At 43.4% G+C, this 20135-nt stretch overlaps 1 protein-coding gene across 6 annotated transcripts in view; it reads right to left on the bottom strand.

The window, feature by feature from the left end:
* Window positions 1–20135, bottom strand: part of LOC308327269 (unconventional myosin-XVIIIa-like) — a 77604-nt gene that overhangs the window by 10819 nt on the left and 46650 nt on the right. For 5 of the 6 annotated variants that reach the window (XM_080780556.1, XM_080780554.1, XM_080780553.1 and 2 more), the window contains 14 exons: window positions 18518–18645; window positions 17927–18081; window positions 15246–15369; window positions 13428–13628; window positions 12606–12716; window positions 12013–12117; window positions 11672–11818; window positions 10931–11044; window positions 7974–8090; window positions 4667–4750; window positions 2642–2779; window positions 1432–1617; window positions 1179–1318; window positions 478–522 (listed from right to left, as the gene is read on the bottom strand). In XM_080780556.1, coding sequence (XP_080636682.1) covers window positions 478–522; window positions 1179–1318; window positions 1432–1617; window positions 2642–2779; window positions 4667–4750; window positions 7974–8090; window positions 10931–11044; window positions 11672–11818; window positions 12013–12117; window positions 12606–12716; window positions 13428–13628; window positions 15246–15369; window positions 17927–18081; window positions 18518–18645 — 1795 coding nt within the window. The remainder of the gene's footprint in view (window positions 1–477; window positions 523–1178; window positions 1319–1431; window positions 1618–2641; window positions 2780–4666; window positions 4751–7973; window positions 8091–10930; window positions 11045–11671; window positions 11819–12012; window positions 12118–12605; window positions 12717–13427; window positions 13629–15245; window positions 15370–17926; window positions 18082–18517; window positions 18646–20135) is intronic. The other variant, XM_080780558.1, reaches the window with a different exon arrangement.

Here is a 20135-nt window from a genome sequence, read left to right as displayed (position 1 = left end):
CAATTTACCGATGACTCTATATGAAGGCAACATGCTTATTATTCCATGATCACTTGATAGAAATATTTCAAATGTGCCTAGTTTTAACTGCTTGTAAAATGAAAAGGACAACCAATATATCATGCAAACTTGACACAAAGGGGTTAGTGGTATAGGTGATTGCATAACCACAAAATGGTATAGAAGATATAATTTAATAATAGTGCATTCTGTAAGGGTTGACAGCGGTAAATATTTAAGAAGACAATGATGCAGTATCCAAGTGTGTTGTATGTTGGCTTCTGCAAAATTATGTCAAGTTAGGTCTTCCATATTACGGTATTCAGATAATGTGTCCTTTTATTTTAAACATACCGTAATTCCACTATGCAGCTCTCACCACAGTAGGAATAATGCATCATTCTCTCATGTCAGTCGATGGAAAAAGCGGAAAGCCACGATAACGACAAACAAGAAGTCATGCATCTTCATTCTCACGTTTTGTTCTTTCGTTTCTGATATTTGGTCACCATGTCTTGTAAGCTGGCCGAAGTGTGTGACGTAAAGACGGAAAGAGGAAAGAGACACAGAAAAAACAGGTTGAGACACATAAACAACAGTATTGTGAGAGAGAGACTAGACCAAATAAATTGGTGCATTCCACTGTGAAGCACTGAGTCAGTAAATCAATTCATCCCGTTGCTGCCTTCGTTCGCAAATGCAGCAAGGGAGTGTAATGTCTCCCTTTTGGAGCTTTATATTACTACTGGTGTGTTTACCTCCTCAGTGAAAATCTCAAACTTCTTACAAAGAAGCAGTGACTCCCGACTGGGGAAAACCCACAAATAGACAAAAGATCGGGAGCAGGAGACTGAATTAAAACAGGGGTGAAGGAGTGTGTGGGGAACAGAGAGAAGAAGAAGAAAAAATGACAGGGAGACAGAGAGAGCAGAAACTGAAGAGGGAGAGTGAAGCAGAAACAGAAGAGGGAGAGTGAAGCAGATAATTGCAGAGGGAAAAAACTGAGAAAGGGCTGAAGAAGCAAAAAAAAGAGGCAAGATTGACAGCTGGCCGAATAATGAGCAGTGGTCAATCGACCAACCTTCTCGCAACTTACAAAGTGAAAGAGGTCTGTAGCTCTGATGCCAGAGTAGGCATTATGCAATACAAACAAGATGCTGTATTCCTATGGAGTCTACCTGTCAACTAGGTCATCGTTGTCGTCGCTCTCCATCTCGTCCTCGATGGCGGCCTGCAGGTCACCAATCCTCTTGAAGGCCAACTTAAGGTCCACCTGTAAGCTCTGATTGGCTGCCTCCAGGCTCTCAATGTCCATTTCCTGGTGAGTGGGTTTGAGATGTTAATTACCACTTCCATTAGAAATCAATCAATACAAGAACATTAGAATGGATCTCGCCATGGTTTTACGAGCAGTACCCCAGAGAGCCTCACCAGTTCATGTTTCTTGCGGCTAGCCTCGGTCTCCTTCTTGCTCAGCTCTCCCATCTCCTCTTTGATGTCCCTCATCTGCCTCTGCATGCGTTTGTTCTGCTCTTTCTCTCGGTTCTCCGCAGTGCTATACTGGTTCCTCTCCTCCGTTAACTTCTCCAGGTTCTCCTTGAGACGGCCCGCCAGGCTCTTGAGGAACAACCAACCAAGCAGAACCAGTTTATAGAATTCTATCTCTACGACCACATGGATTACCACGGTGAAAAAGAACAGGTGTTTTGTTTTAGTTTAGCGTAACCAGTTTAACCCTTAGCATCCCTATTATAGGCATCAGGGCATGTCATAAATAATAGGCGAACATTCGGCAAAACTAGGTGCATATTAGGTGAAAATAGCTCACACCGCGAGCCTTTACATCAGCAAAGATATTAATAGGTATAGGGTTTGTTCTTAATAATGGTGGGGTTCTGGTTACGGGAGAAGAAAGTACCGGTAGGCTATTTTGCCAGTTGCACATTTTCAGATGTCTATTGTGAATGTCAATGTTTTCATGAATGCATTTTTGAGCAGCGGTTCGCAAACATTTACATGCCAAGTTCCCCTGAATAACCATACTATCTGACGGCCCCCTACAGTGAAATGGTTTTAAGAAAACCTGTTGTAGATCTGCTCTTTTAGGATGTGTTTGGAAATGCGCACCGGGAATGTGCTCAGTTTTTTTTGAGTGTGGTCATTTTAAGCAGTTAGAACATGGGCCAAGGTGAATCATGGACACTTGTATGGTGATTTATGCTTGCCTTAGCTAGCTTAGATTTCGCCCCCAGGAGTGCAGCGCACCAGATTTTCGAACGACAACGCACTGTGCACTGTGTGAGAGTGCACTGAATAAACAAACGAGAAGAGGGCACACCAGTGTGCTCGGTGAGAATTTCTGAACGCACCCTTAATGTTTGATAACAATGACATGCTAAAAATAGGGATCATGTTGAAAGTTGTCAGTCTGCCACAACAATCTTTTGAAATCAATTTGAATGTATTCCTTTTTTAGGACATTTCTTCCTCCTTTTTCCTCTCCATTCTAATTGCCCCCCATGGCGCTCCCTGGCAGCCACCGTGGGGTTTGGCGGCCCCCACTTTGAAAACCTGTGGCATACTATACTATAGGCCCTATACTATAGGGCATACATACAGTATAAAGCAGCAAATATCTCACCTCTAGGCGTTTGATCTGAGTCCTCTCATACTCCAGTTTAGTCTCCAGCTCACGGATCTTAGCTTCCTGACGACTTACTAGAGATTTCTCCACCATGGACTGCTCCTGGAACTCAATATGGCTCTGCAGGGAGTGGAGCTGAGAAAGGCACAGACGCACGTACACGCACGCACGCACGCGCACACGCACACACACACACACACACACACACACACACACTGAACCTTAACCTCATAAAAGCACAAATGCATGCAGTTACTCTCTGAGCAATCTGAGAACCAATCGTCAAAATAATAATAAAGGAAAAACAGCGCCCTCTTTTCCTTGAGAGACTCTCTGTGAGGAGCACTGCTCAATTGAAAAAAAAAACTCCTCTTTGGCCCGTTTTATTTCACCTCCTCTTAAAGGGCAACTTTGTTTATTTTTTAACATGAATTCTATTATGATGAGAACATAGAGTAAATCTGCCATCCACAAGTTTATGTCATTTTGTCATGCTACCCACCTCACAGTAGAGATACAAATCTGCAACATTGTCCTTTACATAATACGTGTTAACTGATTAGTGATTAGTAATATAATGCGAACAGAAAAGTACTTTTATTTATATTATTTATTTGTTGATAAGGCTGTTTTCTTGGCAGATGCCATTATTGTGTTTCCGGGGTATATGATGAGCCCCAGCCTAGATGATCCCTCATCTGATGGAAGGAGAGTTGGCTTGTTTGGAGCGGTTGATCTGGAATCAGCACAAAGGCTCTATGGAGTGAAAGGATCAATGCCCTGCACTTGTTGAGACACGTATCTTTTTTTCTTCGTAGTCTTATAACTGGAAAAAGGATGAAAGGCAGATGAAAGAGAAAGAAGGAAAAAAAAGACCCCGAAACACACATGGCACCTGATGAATGGTTCTGCATCTGAGACCAGGAGGATTTGGAGTTCCCTTTTGAAGTCATTAAAGAAGGCAGATTTTCTCCCACTGGTAATATGACAACCACCAGAAGGTCAGAGGCTTTAGATGGCTATCGCAGCCTCCTTTGGTAGATCTTAACAATGCCTTACAGCCTGCTACGTGTGAGCATGGAGAGCAGCGCCAGCAGGAGGACAGAAATACGTCCATACAGTATGACTTCTCTAGTGAATATTCTGAGGGAAGGATTAATGTGTGAGCTGAACAGCCCGCTCCAGGATCTCACAATGATGAGGAGTGATAATAAGAATTTATGTGAAGAGAGAGTGTTCTATTTTTTTACCTCTGTAATCATCCCATCCAATTTTCACATCCAGTGCCGAAATTAATCACGTTCGCAATTTTGCCCAATCATCACATTTTTTATCACATACACAATCCAATCCACCTGAACATAAACAAACCGTCACTGACGACGACACATTTACTTTCTTTTCTTTTGGCTACCTGGAGGAAATCTCTTGAACAAACATTGATTTACCAAAATCAATGTTTTGATGTTTCACACAGTCATATATTACTGTGGAAGTGGAAATTGAAAGTGGCATTGTAGGAGGGAGCAACACTGCCACATCACTGTGAGAGAGGCTGTTGAGGTCAGAAGTGAACTTTTAACAAAAGACAAGTGGTGGATTTAATGTTTGAAGGAGAAGGCAGTAAAATACTGTAAGTGCAGGTAGCAGGGTTACATACACAGTGTGCGTGTGTGCGAGTGTCAGAGAAAGAGAGGAGGCAGTACACATGACTCTCCTCGCTTTAGGTTTTAAAATCATAGCTCATTTCCTTGCTGTTTTCACCAAATTCTCAAGTAGAAATGTGCGCTCAGTAGAGCGCAAATCTCAACCAGGAGACATTAGACTCTAATGTCTCTAATGATTAGGTGGAGGTCGCTTGAGTTATGTGCTTATGTCACTCTACAAAAAATAGCGTATTTTCAACTGGGAGGGGAAAAAAATAAGAAAAGTGTCATGGCACAACACCTCTGCACCGAAGCATAATAAATATTAGTTGAAAGCGTCAAGGCAGCGTGTGTCTCATAATATGGTCCTTTGTACCTTCTCCTGGATCTCCTGCTTCTCCTTTGAGGCTTCTTCTAGCTGGGCCTGTAGATCACTGATCTGGGTCAAGTCCCTGGCAGACTAGAGCACAAACCAAAAACACAGAGTCACTAAACCAGTAGAGAGAGAGAGAGAGAGAGAGAGAGAGAGAGAGAGAGAGAGAGAGAGAGAGGCGTGCGCATGTGAGACATTTTGGGCATGCAGGTCTGCATGTACACTGTGTCAGTTCACCCTGCCACTGAGACTGAAGATAACCAACAGAGTTTGAATTTGCAGAAAATGAGTTTAGTTTGACATTATTTATTGTGCATTTGTTGATTGATAATTGATTGTTGACTTCATTGAAGGGATCGAGCAACTACTGTGGGGTATGGGGAACATGCCAACAGTGGGAGGGTTTGTTTAGAGAACTCTTTAAATCATATTATGTAGATAATTTATAATATTATGTGACACTAAAATATGTTATGAATTGTGATGTCTCTGGACATTGGGAATGCACTGGTATAGAGCGCCGCAGTCCCCGCCCCCTTTCAGAAAAGCGAGTGGCCCAGGAAGTGAAAGCCCCATGCATTCTGCCATCGGCACTTTTAATATAATTTATTTAAAGACGGTTACGCCGCGGACAAAGCCAATTCGGATCGTGACGAATCATGACAATGAACACAATATTTTGGGACGATCAAATCATTAGAAAGAAGAAAAGAAAGTCAGGAGACAACACTATTTGTTTTATTTTTCGTCTTATAAATTATTTGATCGGCCCAAAATATTGTGTTCATTGTCATGATTCGTCACGATCCGAATTGGCTTTGTCCGCGGCGTAACCGTCTTTAAATAAATTATATTAAAAGTGCCGATGGCAGAATGCATGGGGCTTTCACTTCCTGGGCCACTCGCTTTCTGAAAGGGGGCGGGGACTGCGGCGCTCTATACTGGTATGATTGTGGAATCAATTGCACTGGTATGATTGTGGAATCAATCCAGGGTTGGTTTGGTCCATGGGAGGGGCCTAGCCTTTATAAGGAGCACCTGCCACTGCCCGGGCAATCAATGTAGGATTGCACAGGGTGCAGAGCAGACCTAGATAGAGCCAACCTGGCCAGTGGGCTGTATATACTTCTTTTTTTTTGTATGACGTTTGTTGGAACGACTTTCATGTGAACTCTGCAAGGTGAATAAAAACATATTGATTGTTCATCAAAAGACTTGTTTTCAGTACCTTTCACTATTTTTGAGCTGGTTCAGTGCCATTTTTGGGCCCACACTACCTTCACACTAGGACAAAGTGTGACAGTGTGACCTTTGTACAAAATGTCTATGTGCTAGAAAGTAGACACTCTGGTGAATTGTTAGACACTGAGCAGGCTTCAAGTGCGCTCTTTAAAATCATCCGGTTGCCACGCCCCCTCCCCCTCCACACACACCTGCTGCAAACAGACACGAGCTCCTTATGTTTGGTAGTAAATAATGTTACCGTAATTCATCTACATACTGTAACAAACTGCATGGTCGACTCGTTTTTATTTTGCAGGTGAGTTAGCTACCTGTATACAGAATAAATACAGATACAATGTTTTGTTTGGGGTATCACAGCACCAACTCATTGTATGTAACTTCATTCTTAACTGTTTACCAATGATAGTTGAAAGTGATATTGTGTTACAACCTGAATTGCACATCTAGATTTCTATCTCTCAATTTGTTTCAAGGCTTATTACATACCCTATAGGCATGTCCAAAGTCCCCACAGCTTCCTTCCTAAAATGTATCTGATATAAAACTTAACATTACATTATGTACACCTACATATACTAGGCTGTGTTGTGACAGGACATAATAGGCTGTACTGTATACTACTAGGCTGTATATGTAATCGGAAGGAAGCAGTATACGTACTGTATACAGGCTGTGTATATTTGTCTGCTGTTGCTTGTGAGTTGTGACCGTGTACAGTATGTAGCTCTTGGTCAGCTCACTTTCTTTCTACCTTACTTACTTACTTACTTACTCTCAAAGCTTATGGTGTCTCTCTCAACCTGCTCCATAGGTACACCAGCCAGGGTGGTGACCCCAGACCCTCAGCTCAGCGTCTTCCCAGCCCTGACTGAATCCTTTCTCCTGTGAATGCTGGACCCTAGAGCCTGCCCTAAATCCCTGACTACTGCACTACACCAGAATGCTATGTGCAGTACTAAACATCCAAAAGCAGAGTGAGAAGATGGCAGCCAGGAGAATGAGGCTGCTCAGTGTCATTGAGACTGGGAGGAAGGTACTGTCCAGCTAGCCAGATGTATGGAGGATGGAGATGACTGGAGACGCCGCTGGAGGGCTCATCTGTGTCGGAGGCTCTATCGGCTCAAGGTAGGAACGTAGTGTTTTTGCTTCTTTGCTGCTGCTGCTTGTGTTGTGTTCTGTGTGTATACTAGTGTACTTCAAACTGGTGCACTATTACTGGCATTTTGGGACCCAATGACTGGGTCTTTCTTTCTTTCTTTTGGTCCAGGGAAAAATACTTATAGTCATGTAGTCGTTCAAATGTGGCTGTATCCAACAAAAATGTTTTGTGCCTTTGAAAACTAGTACATTTTTGTCCAGCTCATGAATGTAGCTTGTGATAGTATGATTAGTGAAACCCTAATCTTAACCCATGGAATGTTGCATGATTCCCACAACTATTGTGCCAGGTAGGTCTATGATGGACCCACCCGACACAACAGTGTTGGTCCCCAGGTTGCTCTCAGTCAGGATGGTGGTCCCTGGGTCGAAATCAGTTGAAAATCCCTGTGCTAGGAGATGTTTACACCATTAGGAAGGGTAAAAGCTAATTGAAGACAATCTTGAGCTGGTAAATAATGGATGAAAAGAACCTCAGCTAGCCTAACTAACAGATGCTTTTTCCGATAGTTGATGTTGATTCCCATGGTGTTGTTTCCCATGGCAACACTGACAAACACAGATGTCCACAAAGTTGGAACGTCAGTGCAGCTGCGTTATTGTTCACAGCCTGAATCCTCAATTAATGTCATCTGCTGTGAACCAACCAAGCAGCGTCTCTCTTTGATAGCAGTGTATATTGACTTGGCACATACTGTACATAAACTGCAGTATATTACTCACATTGTAAATCCATTCTACTAAAGAATAAACAAGAGCAATAACTGGTAATGCAAATGGCTACGGCAGCCTTCATTTTAACATGCTACATTGACCATAATTCACATGGCAGCCATCCGCGCATATATATACATACCCTGCTAAAATATAACATCATACTCTGGTGTGTCAACGTAGTATGGCTTACTTGGGCGACTGCAGCCTTGTGCTTCTTCATCAACTCATTCATATCCTCCTGATCCTCCTCCATACGCGACTGCAGGTCATTCTTCTCCCTCTGCAGACGGCTCACCTGCTCATCCAACTGAGAGAGAGAGAGAGACAGAGAGAGGGTAGTTTAGAATTGTGTCAGGCTTTGTCTGTGAGCTATTGAATGTGATAAAGGGTCATTAGCCCAGCAGGCCTGGGCAGTCCTGGATTCATCTAATGGCTATAAAACACAGTCTGGCCAGTGTTCTGGCTGGAGAATGAGACCAATTGGAGATAATCAACAGGATCATTTACTGTAGGCGGGGAAAAGTGCAGCCAGCCCAGCAGGCTGGAGGTGTTCCATATACAGTTCATCCACTCTTTTAAGAGAGACAGACCCAGACTCCCAAGACCCTTGCCACAGACATAGGCAATTAACATGCAGAGCATTGTCTACAATCATTTAAAAAATTCGAGGACTGTCACTTGACTTTCATTCAATAGCAGAAGCAGACAAAATTGAAGATAGATGGCTGGATGAGGTGTGGACATTAACACTGATACTGTACTATTGCACGTTATTCCATGTTCACAGCTGTACTGGCAGAGAAGGAAACAGTAGGGTGTGAGTTGCTCCAGGCCCCTGGCTCATTAGAGCTGTTTTTGTTTTGCTTTGTCTTTGTGTCTTTCTTTCCTCTCTCTCTCATCTAGTCATTATGTCAATTCCTCCCATGTGTATAGTCCCTGTCACTACAAACCCCTAATGCTGGTCTTGGGGAGGCTGTAGACAACGATATCTCTCCCACACTAGATGTGACATCGATAACCGATTCTTTCCACTTCCTTCACAGTTAGTTCCCAACCAGCCTGTAGGGGTAGCTTGTGCAGCGGCAGAGAATAACCTTATACCGAACGGGCTTCCCATCAATTGTGTTCGTTGGAGCACCTGGCCAATTAAGGCGGAGTTGCCTAGTCATAACGATGTTGAGAAGGAACTTTAACCAGTGGTGGGAAAAGTACTCAAATGTTTTGCTTAAGTAAAAGTATCAATACTGTAATATAGAAACACTTCATTATAAGTCCAGAATTCAAAATATCAAAATTTACTTAAAAGTACCAAAAGTAGAAAGTAGTCTTTAAGCAGAATCAAGTCTCATTTCAAGTTTAAATCAAATAAATAAATCTTTTGAAAATAGCAGATCTACAAGCTCACAATGTGTCACATCGCGACGCATTGTGGGCTTGTAGATTTGCTATTTTGAAATGGCCGAAATGTATATAGGGCTTAAGTGGGTAATGTATGTTTTGTAATAATAATCCAAATCTACAAAATAACTAGTAACTGAAGCTGTCAAATGAGGTTTATAGAGTAAAGTTAACTCCATAGATAGACACATGAAAAAGTACCACAATCACAGCACTCTGACTTTAACTACTGTAATACTTAGTCAGGCGGAGGCTGTGTATGTCGCTTAATTTGCTCGTATTTAAATGGTAAACGGTGCATTTATATAAAGGCGCTTTGCATAGATTGTGCATTACATTCACCCGTTCACAACACATTCACACACCGATGCCGGAGGAAACCATGCAAGGCATTGACCTGCACATCAGGAGCAACTAGGGGTTCAGTGTCTTGCTCAAGGACACTTCGACACTAACTCTGCGGGAGCCATGGGTTCATACTGGCAACCTTGCGGTTCCCATCCAGCCACTCTACCCCCGAGCCACAGCCTCCCGATGCGTGTGTGAAAAGGGCATGGTGCTGGGTCACAGGCACAGCATGGTGCTGGGTCACAGCCAGGCACAGCATGCATGGCCTGTTGCTGTCTATCAGTGGTGGTGCTGTAGCTCTGATTCATAACCTTCTACTGCTTCTACGATTCTGCCATGCGCAGTACAAGGCTATGGGACTTTCAATTTTAAATCTCAAATCGAAATCAGACCAGCCTCTCCTCTTTGGCGAAAATAAAAAGAACGTTTTTGCTACTCACCAAAACAAAGGCGGGTTGTGTCAATAGAAAGACTACTTTCCTTAGTGGACGCACTCTGAGCCCCCCACCACACGTATAAACGGTACTTTTTGGCCAAAAAGGGATTTTTTTTCACCGGAGGAAAAATATTCTCTATGAGGCAGTTCTCTGGGCAATATCAGTAGAGGGCGCAGCGGAGTAACTAAAAATGTTTTTTTTCCGGTGGAAACAAAATCCCTTTTTGCCCAAAAAGTACAGTTTATACGTGTGGTGGGGGGCTCAGAGTGCTTCCACTAAGGAAAGTAGTCTTTCTATTGACACAACCCGCCTTTGTTTTGGTGAGTAGCAAAAACTTTCTTTTTATTTACACTAAAGAGTAGAGGCTGGTCTGCATTCATTCGAGCAGCGGACGTTGAGAGTAACATAGCTCTAATGCACGCATTAGAGCTATGGACCAGAGTTAGTGGTGCTGAAACATTCAGCACTCGATGCATGCAGATAGTGTATGCATCTATTGGTTTGTCCACTGTATCCCGACTGGCAGAATATTTGCTTTATCTTGTTGCTTGCTTGTTCTGAAGCATGCAATGGTTAAATAAATAACAATGTGTGTTTTAGAATGAGTGAATGACCCCTCAAGAGTGATCCCCCCCTCTATGCTGAGAGTCAGTTATTCAGTCAAAGATTGACGAAAGGTTTATATAATTGCAGTTTGCACAAAAATATACTTCTGTGGCAGCAAAACTCAAAATGCTAATGTCTGATTTATAGATGTTGCAAATGCAAATATTGTATTGTAGCAGGCTAAAGTGTACACTTCCATGTCAATATCAGACCACTTGTCTTGTCAGACCACAAACAACGTGTTTTTTCAACACCAGTACAAACCCAAATGATACATCAAGTGAGGCAGCTGTACTATCCACATATCGATTGATTACTTTATTAACAACAGTACAGCAAGTACCATTCACAGACTCACCGCCATCTTAGCTTTGACTATATCCTCCATTTGGATGTGCAGGTCCTCCATTTCAATCTCCATGCCCTTACGGGCCTTCACGGCTGCAACGCATGTGAACTCTGACTCCTCCAGCTGGGAGAGAAAGGAAGGATGAGAATGAGCTGTGGTCATTGGTCAAGGATGTCTCTACAAAGACCACAATACTCAGAAGGCTGATGATGATTAAAAAGAAGGTAGAAGAAACAAGTGCAAATGCGTTCATGTCGAACGTGCAGTTTGTTTTGCTCAATAAATAATGTTGGGAGCATGGTCACAAAGCCAGGCAAATTGAACTGCCCAGGTTAATTTAACCACTTTCAACGTCCCTACAGTATTCTTTTCAAACAATTTCAAAATGTCACGATGTCGCGTGTTTACAAGCTTTAGCTTATAGACCTGACCTTTAACTAAAGTGTTACCTGGTAGTTTTAACGGCAGTTTTATGAGATTATAATGCATTATGACCAGCATATACCCGACCTTAATATACAGTCTTATGGAGACTCATAAGGTGCGTTCAGACTTGGATGGTTAGAGCGGCACGATTACTGTACATACAAAGTCAAAGCAAAGATGAGAAGGTGCGCGAGCGCCACGAACGGGGCGTGGAGCGACCTGGCTCAGCACAAACGGACGAACCGAGGCGAATATTTAAATTCAAGTCTGAACACACCTTTAGTGTTGTTCCACCACCCCTTTTTAGTAAATATAGTGTTGTACTTGATTTTTAAGTTGGGCGATCTCTCTCTTGTTGGGGGCATTGCTCTTCAGGTGGTCCAGCATGATCTGGGTGTCAGCCAGCAGCACCTTGGTTCTCTTAAGATCTTTCTTTAGCTTCTTCTCTGTCTCCACATCCCTTTGGCCCACCTGAAACACAAGGCACTTTACTATAGCATCACCTTGTCAAAATACTACTGTGTGCTACTTCAGAGACCCACAGCACAAGAGTAGACTCCAAAGGGAATCTTTTAAAGGGTTGCAATACGAGTGCAATACGCAATAAGTGCTCTACTTGAGCGCGAGGGTGTGCACACTCACACAAAAACGTGTGCAGCCATTACCTGGTCCTGAGCACTCAGCAGTTTGGACTCCAGCTCCCTTTTGTCACGCAACACTTTCTGCTTGTCGTCATACTCCTCTTCGAGCTGCACCTCCATCTGCTTCAGCTGTAGGACACACACACACACACACACACACACACACACCACACAACACACACACACACACACGCGTGCACACACATAGGTTCACATAACGACGCCTAACAAAGTCAGACACAACCCCATCTATCACAGCAGGACACGACTGCTCTCACAGGTCAAAGACAAATGGGCCGATGTGCAGAGGACAGTGAAGCATGTAATCACAGTGTATACACATACTGTAGTATGTAACAAAGTTACAGACAAAAACTTGTGGCACAGTATGAAATAAAAAATGTAAATATCTACTAGTCTGACGACATGCGGTTGAAACAGAGTATTAAGCATCCAAAACATTAACACGGTAATGTTAGGCATTGGTGGAATGTATGAGCATACTGTAGTTTAACACACAGTTTCATGCACAAGTGTGTGTTTGCAAAGGAAGCTGTCAAAGCTCCCTTATTGAGCCTTATTTATCGTTGATTCAAGAGGTGTTAGAATGATGAGACCTTCTTATTGCAGGACTGTCTGATCTCCTCCACCTCGTCATCCTTGCTCTCCATTTCTTTGGATTGGTTCTGACGCTGTCTTTCCATCTCCATCTCAAGGCGTAGCTTGGCCTGAAGAGTGAGGAGACAGATACTGTAGGGTCGACACGACTGACGCACATTTTTCAGTTTACATTAGGCAGTTTTGTCAAACAACACTTGAGGAAAGGGTCGTACGAGCCTTACATGGTGTGTCAGTGCAAAGTCTACAGAGACGCTAAACAACAAAAAGTATAGCGTCAAAGTAAAGAAAATCTAATCTAATATATCAAATATTGTACTATTAAATACTATTAAAGTACTATTAAATTAGCGGTTTTCCTTTCGGCCTTTCCCTTCAGGGGTCGCCACAGCGAATCATCTGCATCCATCTTACCCTGTCATCTTTCTACCTCCTCTTCATTCACACCAACTAAATTCATGTCCTCTTTCACTAAATGCATAAATCTTCTCTTTGGTTTTCCTCCTCTGGCAGCTCCAACCTCAGCATCCTTCTACCGATATATTCTTCTATCCCTCCTCTGTACGTGTCCAAACCATCTCAGTCTGGCCTCTCTGGCTTTATCTCCAAAACACCTAACATGTGCTGTCTCTCGGATGTACTCATTCCCCATCCTATCCATCCTATCCATTAGTTTGCGCCGTAAACTAACGTGGACACTGCTGTTGTGAATTCAGCGATAACACAACGTGTCTCATACCTGCTCCAGCATCTGGATGGTCCCTCACCCATGTCTCATACCTGCTCCATAACACAACGTGCCCCTCGCCCATGTCTCATACCTGCTCCAGCATCTGGATGGTTCCAGCCTGTTCGTCCAGTTCCTCCTCCTGGTCTTTGACCTTGGCTTCGAGGTCGCGGAGTTGCTTCTTGACCTTGGCCAGCGAGGCCTCGTCCGTGGACTCCTTGGAAGTGAGGTCGTGCAGCTCCGCCTCTAACTGCTGCACTTTCAGGTTGGCAGAACACAGCTCAAGGTCCTTGTCCTGCCGAGTGATGAGAGAACGTTAGAACACAGCTCAAGGTCCTTGTCCTGCCGAGTGATGAGAGAACGTTAGAAACACAGCTCAAGGTCTCTGTCCTGCAGAGTGATGAGAGAATGTTAGAACACAGCTCAAGGTCTCTGTCCTGCCGAGTGATGAGAGAACGTTAGAACACAGCTCAAGGTCCTTGTCCTGCAGAGTGATGAGAGAACGTTAGAACACAGCTCACGGTCCTTGTCCTGCAGAGTGATGAGAGAATGTTAGAACACAGCTCAAGGTCTCTGTCCTGCAGAGTGATGAGAGAACGTTAGAACACAGCTCACGGTCCTTGTCCTGCAGAGTGATGAGAGAACGTTAGAACACAGCTCAAGGTCTCTGTCCTGCAGAGTGATGAGAGAACGTTAGAAACACAGCTCAAGGTCTCTGTCCTGCAGAGTGATGAGAGAACGTTAGAAACACAGCTCAAGGTCCTTGTCCTGCCGAGTGATGAGAGAACGTTAGAAACACAGCTCAAGGTCTCTGTCCTGCAGAGTGATGAGAGAACGTTAGAAACACAGCTCAAGGTCTCTGTCCTGCAGAGTGATGAGAGAACGTTAGAAACACAGCTCAAGGTCCTTGTCCTGCAGAGTGATGAGAGAACGTTAGAAACACAGCTCAAGGTCTCTGTCCTGCAGAGTGATGAGAGAACGTTAGAACACAGCTCAAGGTCTCTGTCCTGCAGAGTGATGAGAGAACGTTAGAAACACAGCTCAAGGTCTCTGTCCTGCAGAGTGATGAGAGAACGTTAGAAACACAGCTCAAGGTCTCTGTCCTGCAGAGTGATGAGAGAACGTTAGAACACAGCTCAAGGTCCTTGTCCTGCAGAGTGATGAGAGAACGTTAAAACACAGCTCAATGTCCTTGTCCTGCAGAGTGATGAGAGAACGTTAGAAACACAGCTCAAGGTCTCTGTCCTGCAGAGTGATGAGAGAACGTTAAAACACAGCTCAATGTCCTTGTCCTGCAGAGTGATGAGAGAACGTTAGAAACACAGCTCAAGGTCTCTGTCCTGCAGAGTGATGAGAGAACGTTAGAACACAGCTCAAGGTCCTTGTCCTGCAGAGTGATGAGAGAACGTTAGAACACAGCTCAAGGTCTCTGTCCTGCAGAGTGATGAGTTTTGTATGTTTTGTAATATTAAACAAAATCTATAAAATAACTAGCAACTAAAGTTTTCAACTAATCGTAGTGGAGTAAAAGTACAACATTTGCCTCTGAGGTGTAGTGTAGAAGTAGAAGTAAAAGTACAGAATAATGGAAATACTCCAGTGAAGTACCTTGGAATTGTACTTGAGTACAATACTTGAGCAAAAGTACTTAGTTACTTGACACCACTGTACACACACACACACACACACAACACACACACACACACACACACACACACACACACACACACACACACACACACACACACACACACACACACACACACATGCACACACGCACACACACACAGGGACCCGGAACAACCCTATTGTGCCATATATAGACATGGTAGACCAGATGCATGCTCCCCTGCAAGGACATCAGGTTCTATCAAGGGTATGTTTGTGGTGCAGCCTACATACAGTACAGTACCTGCAGCTGCTGGCGGAGGCTGAACATCTCCCCAGTCATCATGTCCTTCTCTCTGGCCAGCTTCTCTCTCTGGCTCCTCTCTCTCTGTACCTCCGCCTGAGATTGGCCCTGTTCCTGGTCAAATCTGAAACACACACACACACACACACACCCACACACACACTTGAGTGGGATGATGAATATTTACTACTGAAGACTGCGACCATATTCTACTTTACTACTGAAGACTGCGACCATATTCTACTGTCCATTGCGCTCAGAGATTATACATACTATATATTACTTTCAAATATCAAGTGAGGAAATTCCCTTATTAGAACAATTTCTATCAGCAAATATATACTGTATACTGCTGAATCTGTAACTTTCAGAAACTTTACTCATTTTGTAACTTTTTTATGTTATGAATGTTGTCTCATTAGCATGAGTAATCTCACTACACAGACGTGAATGTTGTTATCGTTAACCTTTCTATGAACGTATCTTTACCATTCATTTAAATTTGGATTATAATGGTGCACATGTTTTATTCAACTGTCAGCATGGCGGCCATGTTAAACTGTTAAGTGTTCTGTGCTGTCAGCTCGGTGTAATTCTCCCTTTCTCTCCCGAAGCACAACTCAAAGTAATTCCTCCCCCGAAGCATCTTCAATTAGCCACAGGGGAGAGTTCACAGTTTGCCACAGTCATGGCTTCTGAAGTGCTTATAGAGTCTGGAGTCATTTTCACAGCCAATGCAACGCCGGCGATTACAGACCACCTCCACAATTCAAATCAGTCACTACTGTATCCTAAGTCCAGATGTCTGAGTCACTCATCAAGAACAAAGGAGTGAGGCGTTTCATAATACAGTATCTATTGTGTGTGTGTGTGTGTGTGTGTGTGTGTGTGTGTGTGTGTGTGTGCGCGCGTGTGTGTAGACAGACAGACAGACAGACGAGTTTGTCCAGGGACAGCCTAGCACTGATTAATTTGACAGTCAATGTGTGTGCAGATGGCTGGGAGACTAAAGGAGGCAGTGGCCACCTGTTAACCATGCTGTGGGAATGGAAGGTGCATGCGTTCACATGCAGTACATTAATTGAGTACCACAGACGAAAAACTGTCTAAGTCCAAATTTCTTTCTGACCCCTCCACGAAAAGGCCTCGTTGTCCTGAACCCTTATCAATCATTTATACATTATGGATCAATAGTGTGGACTTAGACTGTTTTTCGTCTGTGGCATTCCAAAAATAGTTTTCCTATGGAGGCAGCAATAGCACCAGACTGTATATACCTGTGCACCCTTGCAATGAAATTACAGCTTTATTAGATGCGCGCTGTACGAGCTGAGCTGCTCTGCAACAGGTTGAACAGGGTGGTGGTGCCAGACTGTCTGGTAGGAGGAACAGGTATACCATTTATATGTAAAGTTTAATAATAATAATCATATCATCATCATACTATAATTCAGTCAATGTCTGTCTGTGTGTGTCTGTCTGTCTGTGTGTGTGTGTCAGAAACACTGCCATATCTCCTCACCGCCTGCACCAATTGCTCCCACTTTTCACACAGGCATTGACCATAATAATATGGAGGTCTTAACGGAGCCCTTTTTCCGATTTGACACATTAATGATTAATAATTAATTTATTAGTGAATTTAAAAAGCGTCTTACAACGGGTAAGGGCTAGTACATGAATACTTTTTTCAAAAAAGTGTACAGTATTTGTTAAAATGTAATTTGGTGGGACACGCCCACCAGTTCATTAAGTATGCCTGGTTTGCCTGGTGGGTGGTGATGGGTGGTGAATGATCCACCTGAACTGAAGCCGCACCCACAGCTGTTGTTGTATGATAAAGGGGGAGGGGTAATAATGTGATGTCACTATATCACTGTTTATTTCATTGGCACGTTTGACTGTCAAGGTTGCAGCTTCCTGGAAGAAACGCTAAATACAAAAGGAAGACATCATTGCACATAACAACCACACCAAGGGGTCTAATGAAGTACTGTCACCCCATAAACACATGAAAAACCTGAAAAAATCATGGCACTCCCTCTTTAAAACAAACAAACTAATCTAAGAAATTTCAATGAATAATAAAATATATCTTTTAAAGTAGTGAAAATAGACAATCTAAAAGGTCGCAAAGCAGATCTGTAGATCTGCTATTTTCACTAGTTTGGGTCCTGGGCAAACGTCTAATTTCTCTTTTGGGTCTTGAGCTAAAACGTTTGAAAACCACTCGATTCTAGTACATCCTCAGTCCTCACAACGGAAATATATGTGTGCTGCTTACTCATACGTTGAGTGCTTCTGTTTAAAGCTAAAGCTGTTATGCAACGTCTTTCGTCAGGCGGCATGGCAGAGTATTATTAGCACCACCAGCAACTGGATAGTTCCATGTCTCCAAAAACATAAGTCTCGTAGGAACGAGTGCAGTCACCTTGGCAACATCTCTCTCTCTTTCTCATTTAAACAACTTGCTTGTAAATATCCAAACAGGACGGGTCTAGTAGTGCCACGCTTTTTTTTTGCTTTTCCATAACCTGATTGTCCAGGAGAACCTATTTAAGAACCTTTTCCAGTGGCTCTGTGGCTACAAAGCCACTTAACGCTACATGCCTTACATACTTTCATCAATCCATTCATCCATCCACCTATACTATGTACAGATGATGCTATGTGATACTCACTTGCGCTGTTTCTTCTCCAGCTCATAGTTGCGGGTCTGTTGGCCCTCCAGATGCAGTTTGGTGTCCTGAAGCTCTGCTGTCAGTCTCTGGCATTTCTTCTTCAGCTGCTGCACAGCACGCTGCACGTCCTCATTGTCTGTCTGCAAGTCAGCCGCCTGCAGTGCACGTGAATACACATAATATACTGACCGTACACAAGGATATTCTACTTAGTGGTATGAAAATGCTAATGAGAAGACAGACCATCTCATTCACTCTTGAAATCAGAGTGTCTGCCTGGACTCATTGTCCTCAGACAGAAGTCTGTCGTTAGTAACCAGATACCAATCCAGGCTGAGGTAGTGTATACAACAAATATCCCGTGCATATGCCAGCCAAACACATATTATAGTAGTAAAATAGAATTGTCACTAAAAAAATGTTTTTGCTTTAGTTTCAGCCACACTTAAGACAGCGTGTCTGCAACTTGGCAAGTTCCTGTTACTGAACCTCTAAAGGTGTCTTATTTGACCAAAATGGTCAAATTTGCATAATTTGTGTCCTCGACGTCTCGCACTGCATTTGTTGCTGAAACATGAGAACAGGTTTTACCCTCCGTTCCAGATGTCTCTTGCTCTGTTGTTCCGTCTCCAACTTGTCTTCAAAGTCCTGCTGAAGTTTCTTTTTGACGAACTCTATCTCACGAATGGCCCGGTTATACTTTATGCGCCACTCTCCTCCTGGAAGGTAAAAGCAGTGTTGACTGTTAACCCATTCTGACCTGAGATCAGATTCATACGAGGTTTCCACTGGACACACACTGGTCTGATGAACCCATTCTGACCTGAGATCAGATTCTAAAAATGTCAAGTCGTTCTTCGATTTTTCAAAAATAGCAGACCTACAAGCTCGTAGCGCGCCACTCGGTGGCGCGCTATGAGCTTGTAGATCTGCTATTTTTCAATAGCTAAAGCATGACATAGTGCTAACACCAAAATGGGTGCCCGCCCAGAATGGGTTAAAGTAAAGTTGTGTTGCGTAGATGAGGCGTTCATACAGTATATAGAGGGAATACTGTCTTCCCCACATAAAAGAAAACGTCTTTCATCAAAACCTTACCGTATCACAACAGCAATAAGGTCAACGGGACACCGCCCATTTTATTGTTCCTCAGCTATAATAATCTAAATAAAAACCAAATATATGACGATGTAATCTTCAACACACCTCAGGTGAAAAGTATTCCGCGTGCGGCATCGTATTTGACGGCGAAGGACACATTTAAGTGGTACTCTCCACAGTTCTTAACCCATTTTGGGCGGGAACTCCTTTTGGTGTTTCAAGCATTCTGTCATACTAAAGCAGATAAAATAGCAGATCTACAAGCTCATAGCGCGCCACTCGACTTGTAGGTCTTTTATTTCGATGTCAGGCCTAAATGGGTTAACTGACCCTAATTCTGTACCTGTCAGAGGCTATCAGAGCCACAGCAGCACCCTTTGAGGTGCAGCTTCATTTCTAAGCCTTATCATTTTGGTGGCTGTCCATTTCTCCTGCACACACATACCACCGCTGGCTCCTCCATCAGCGCTCCCTATTAGCATATATATAACATAATGACAGCTTGCAGGGCCACCGGCTCTGATCCCCACGATTATTTTCTCATTCATCGGAGGATTCGGATATGCTCTATAATGGCTTGTCTGCAGGGGGGGGAAAGTGTCACGGACACAACACCCTCGCTGCAAGCACACCCGGAAGCAACCGAACAAAGACACACAAGCCTGGGATTTAGGGCCGGGTAGTATGCATCTTAATCCCGTGGCTGTGAATTAGTATGCCTAGATAGGACACTTAATGCAATTATGCAAGATGTGACCCAGCCGCACTATCATGTTCTCCTGCTTAACCAGCGCAATGGCGCCTCTTATTACCACAGTTGTGACCGAATTTCAAACTGTGCTTATAATCCTCGTCTGAAGGATTCAGCCCAGAAAGTCAGGCAGGCTTAGGCAGATGCACATGGTGGCACAAGTCATCTGGAATAAATGTTTGAGAATGCAGTGGGGTCCATTTGAATTTTAGTGCAGAGCAAAGCCTGTGAAAACAGCATTGTAAAGAAAAACTCTAATGTATACTGTACCGGTGTGTATATATAAAAAATTAAAACATGAATTCTAATAATATGAATGCACTCATATTACTCTCTAGGGCATGCTTTAATGGACTA

The sequence above is a fragment of the Protomyctophum bolini genome (genome assembly GCF_963924005.1).
Source record: "Protomyctophum bolini genome assembly, chromosome: 13".
Classification (NCBI taxonomy): Eukaryota; Metazoa; Chordata; class Actinopteri; order Myctophiformes; family Myctophidae; genus Protomyctophum; species Protomyctophum bolini.
This window is presented reverse-complemented; position numbering and strand designations above follow the sequence as displayed.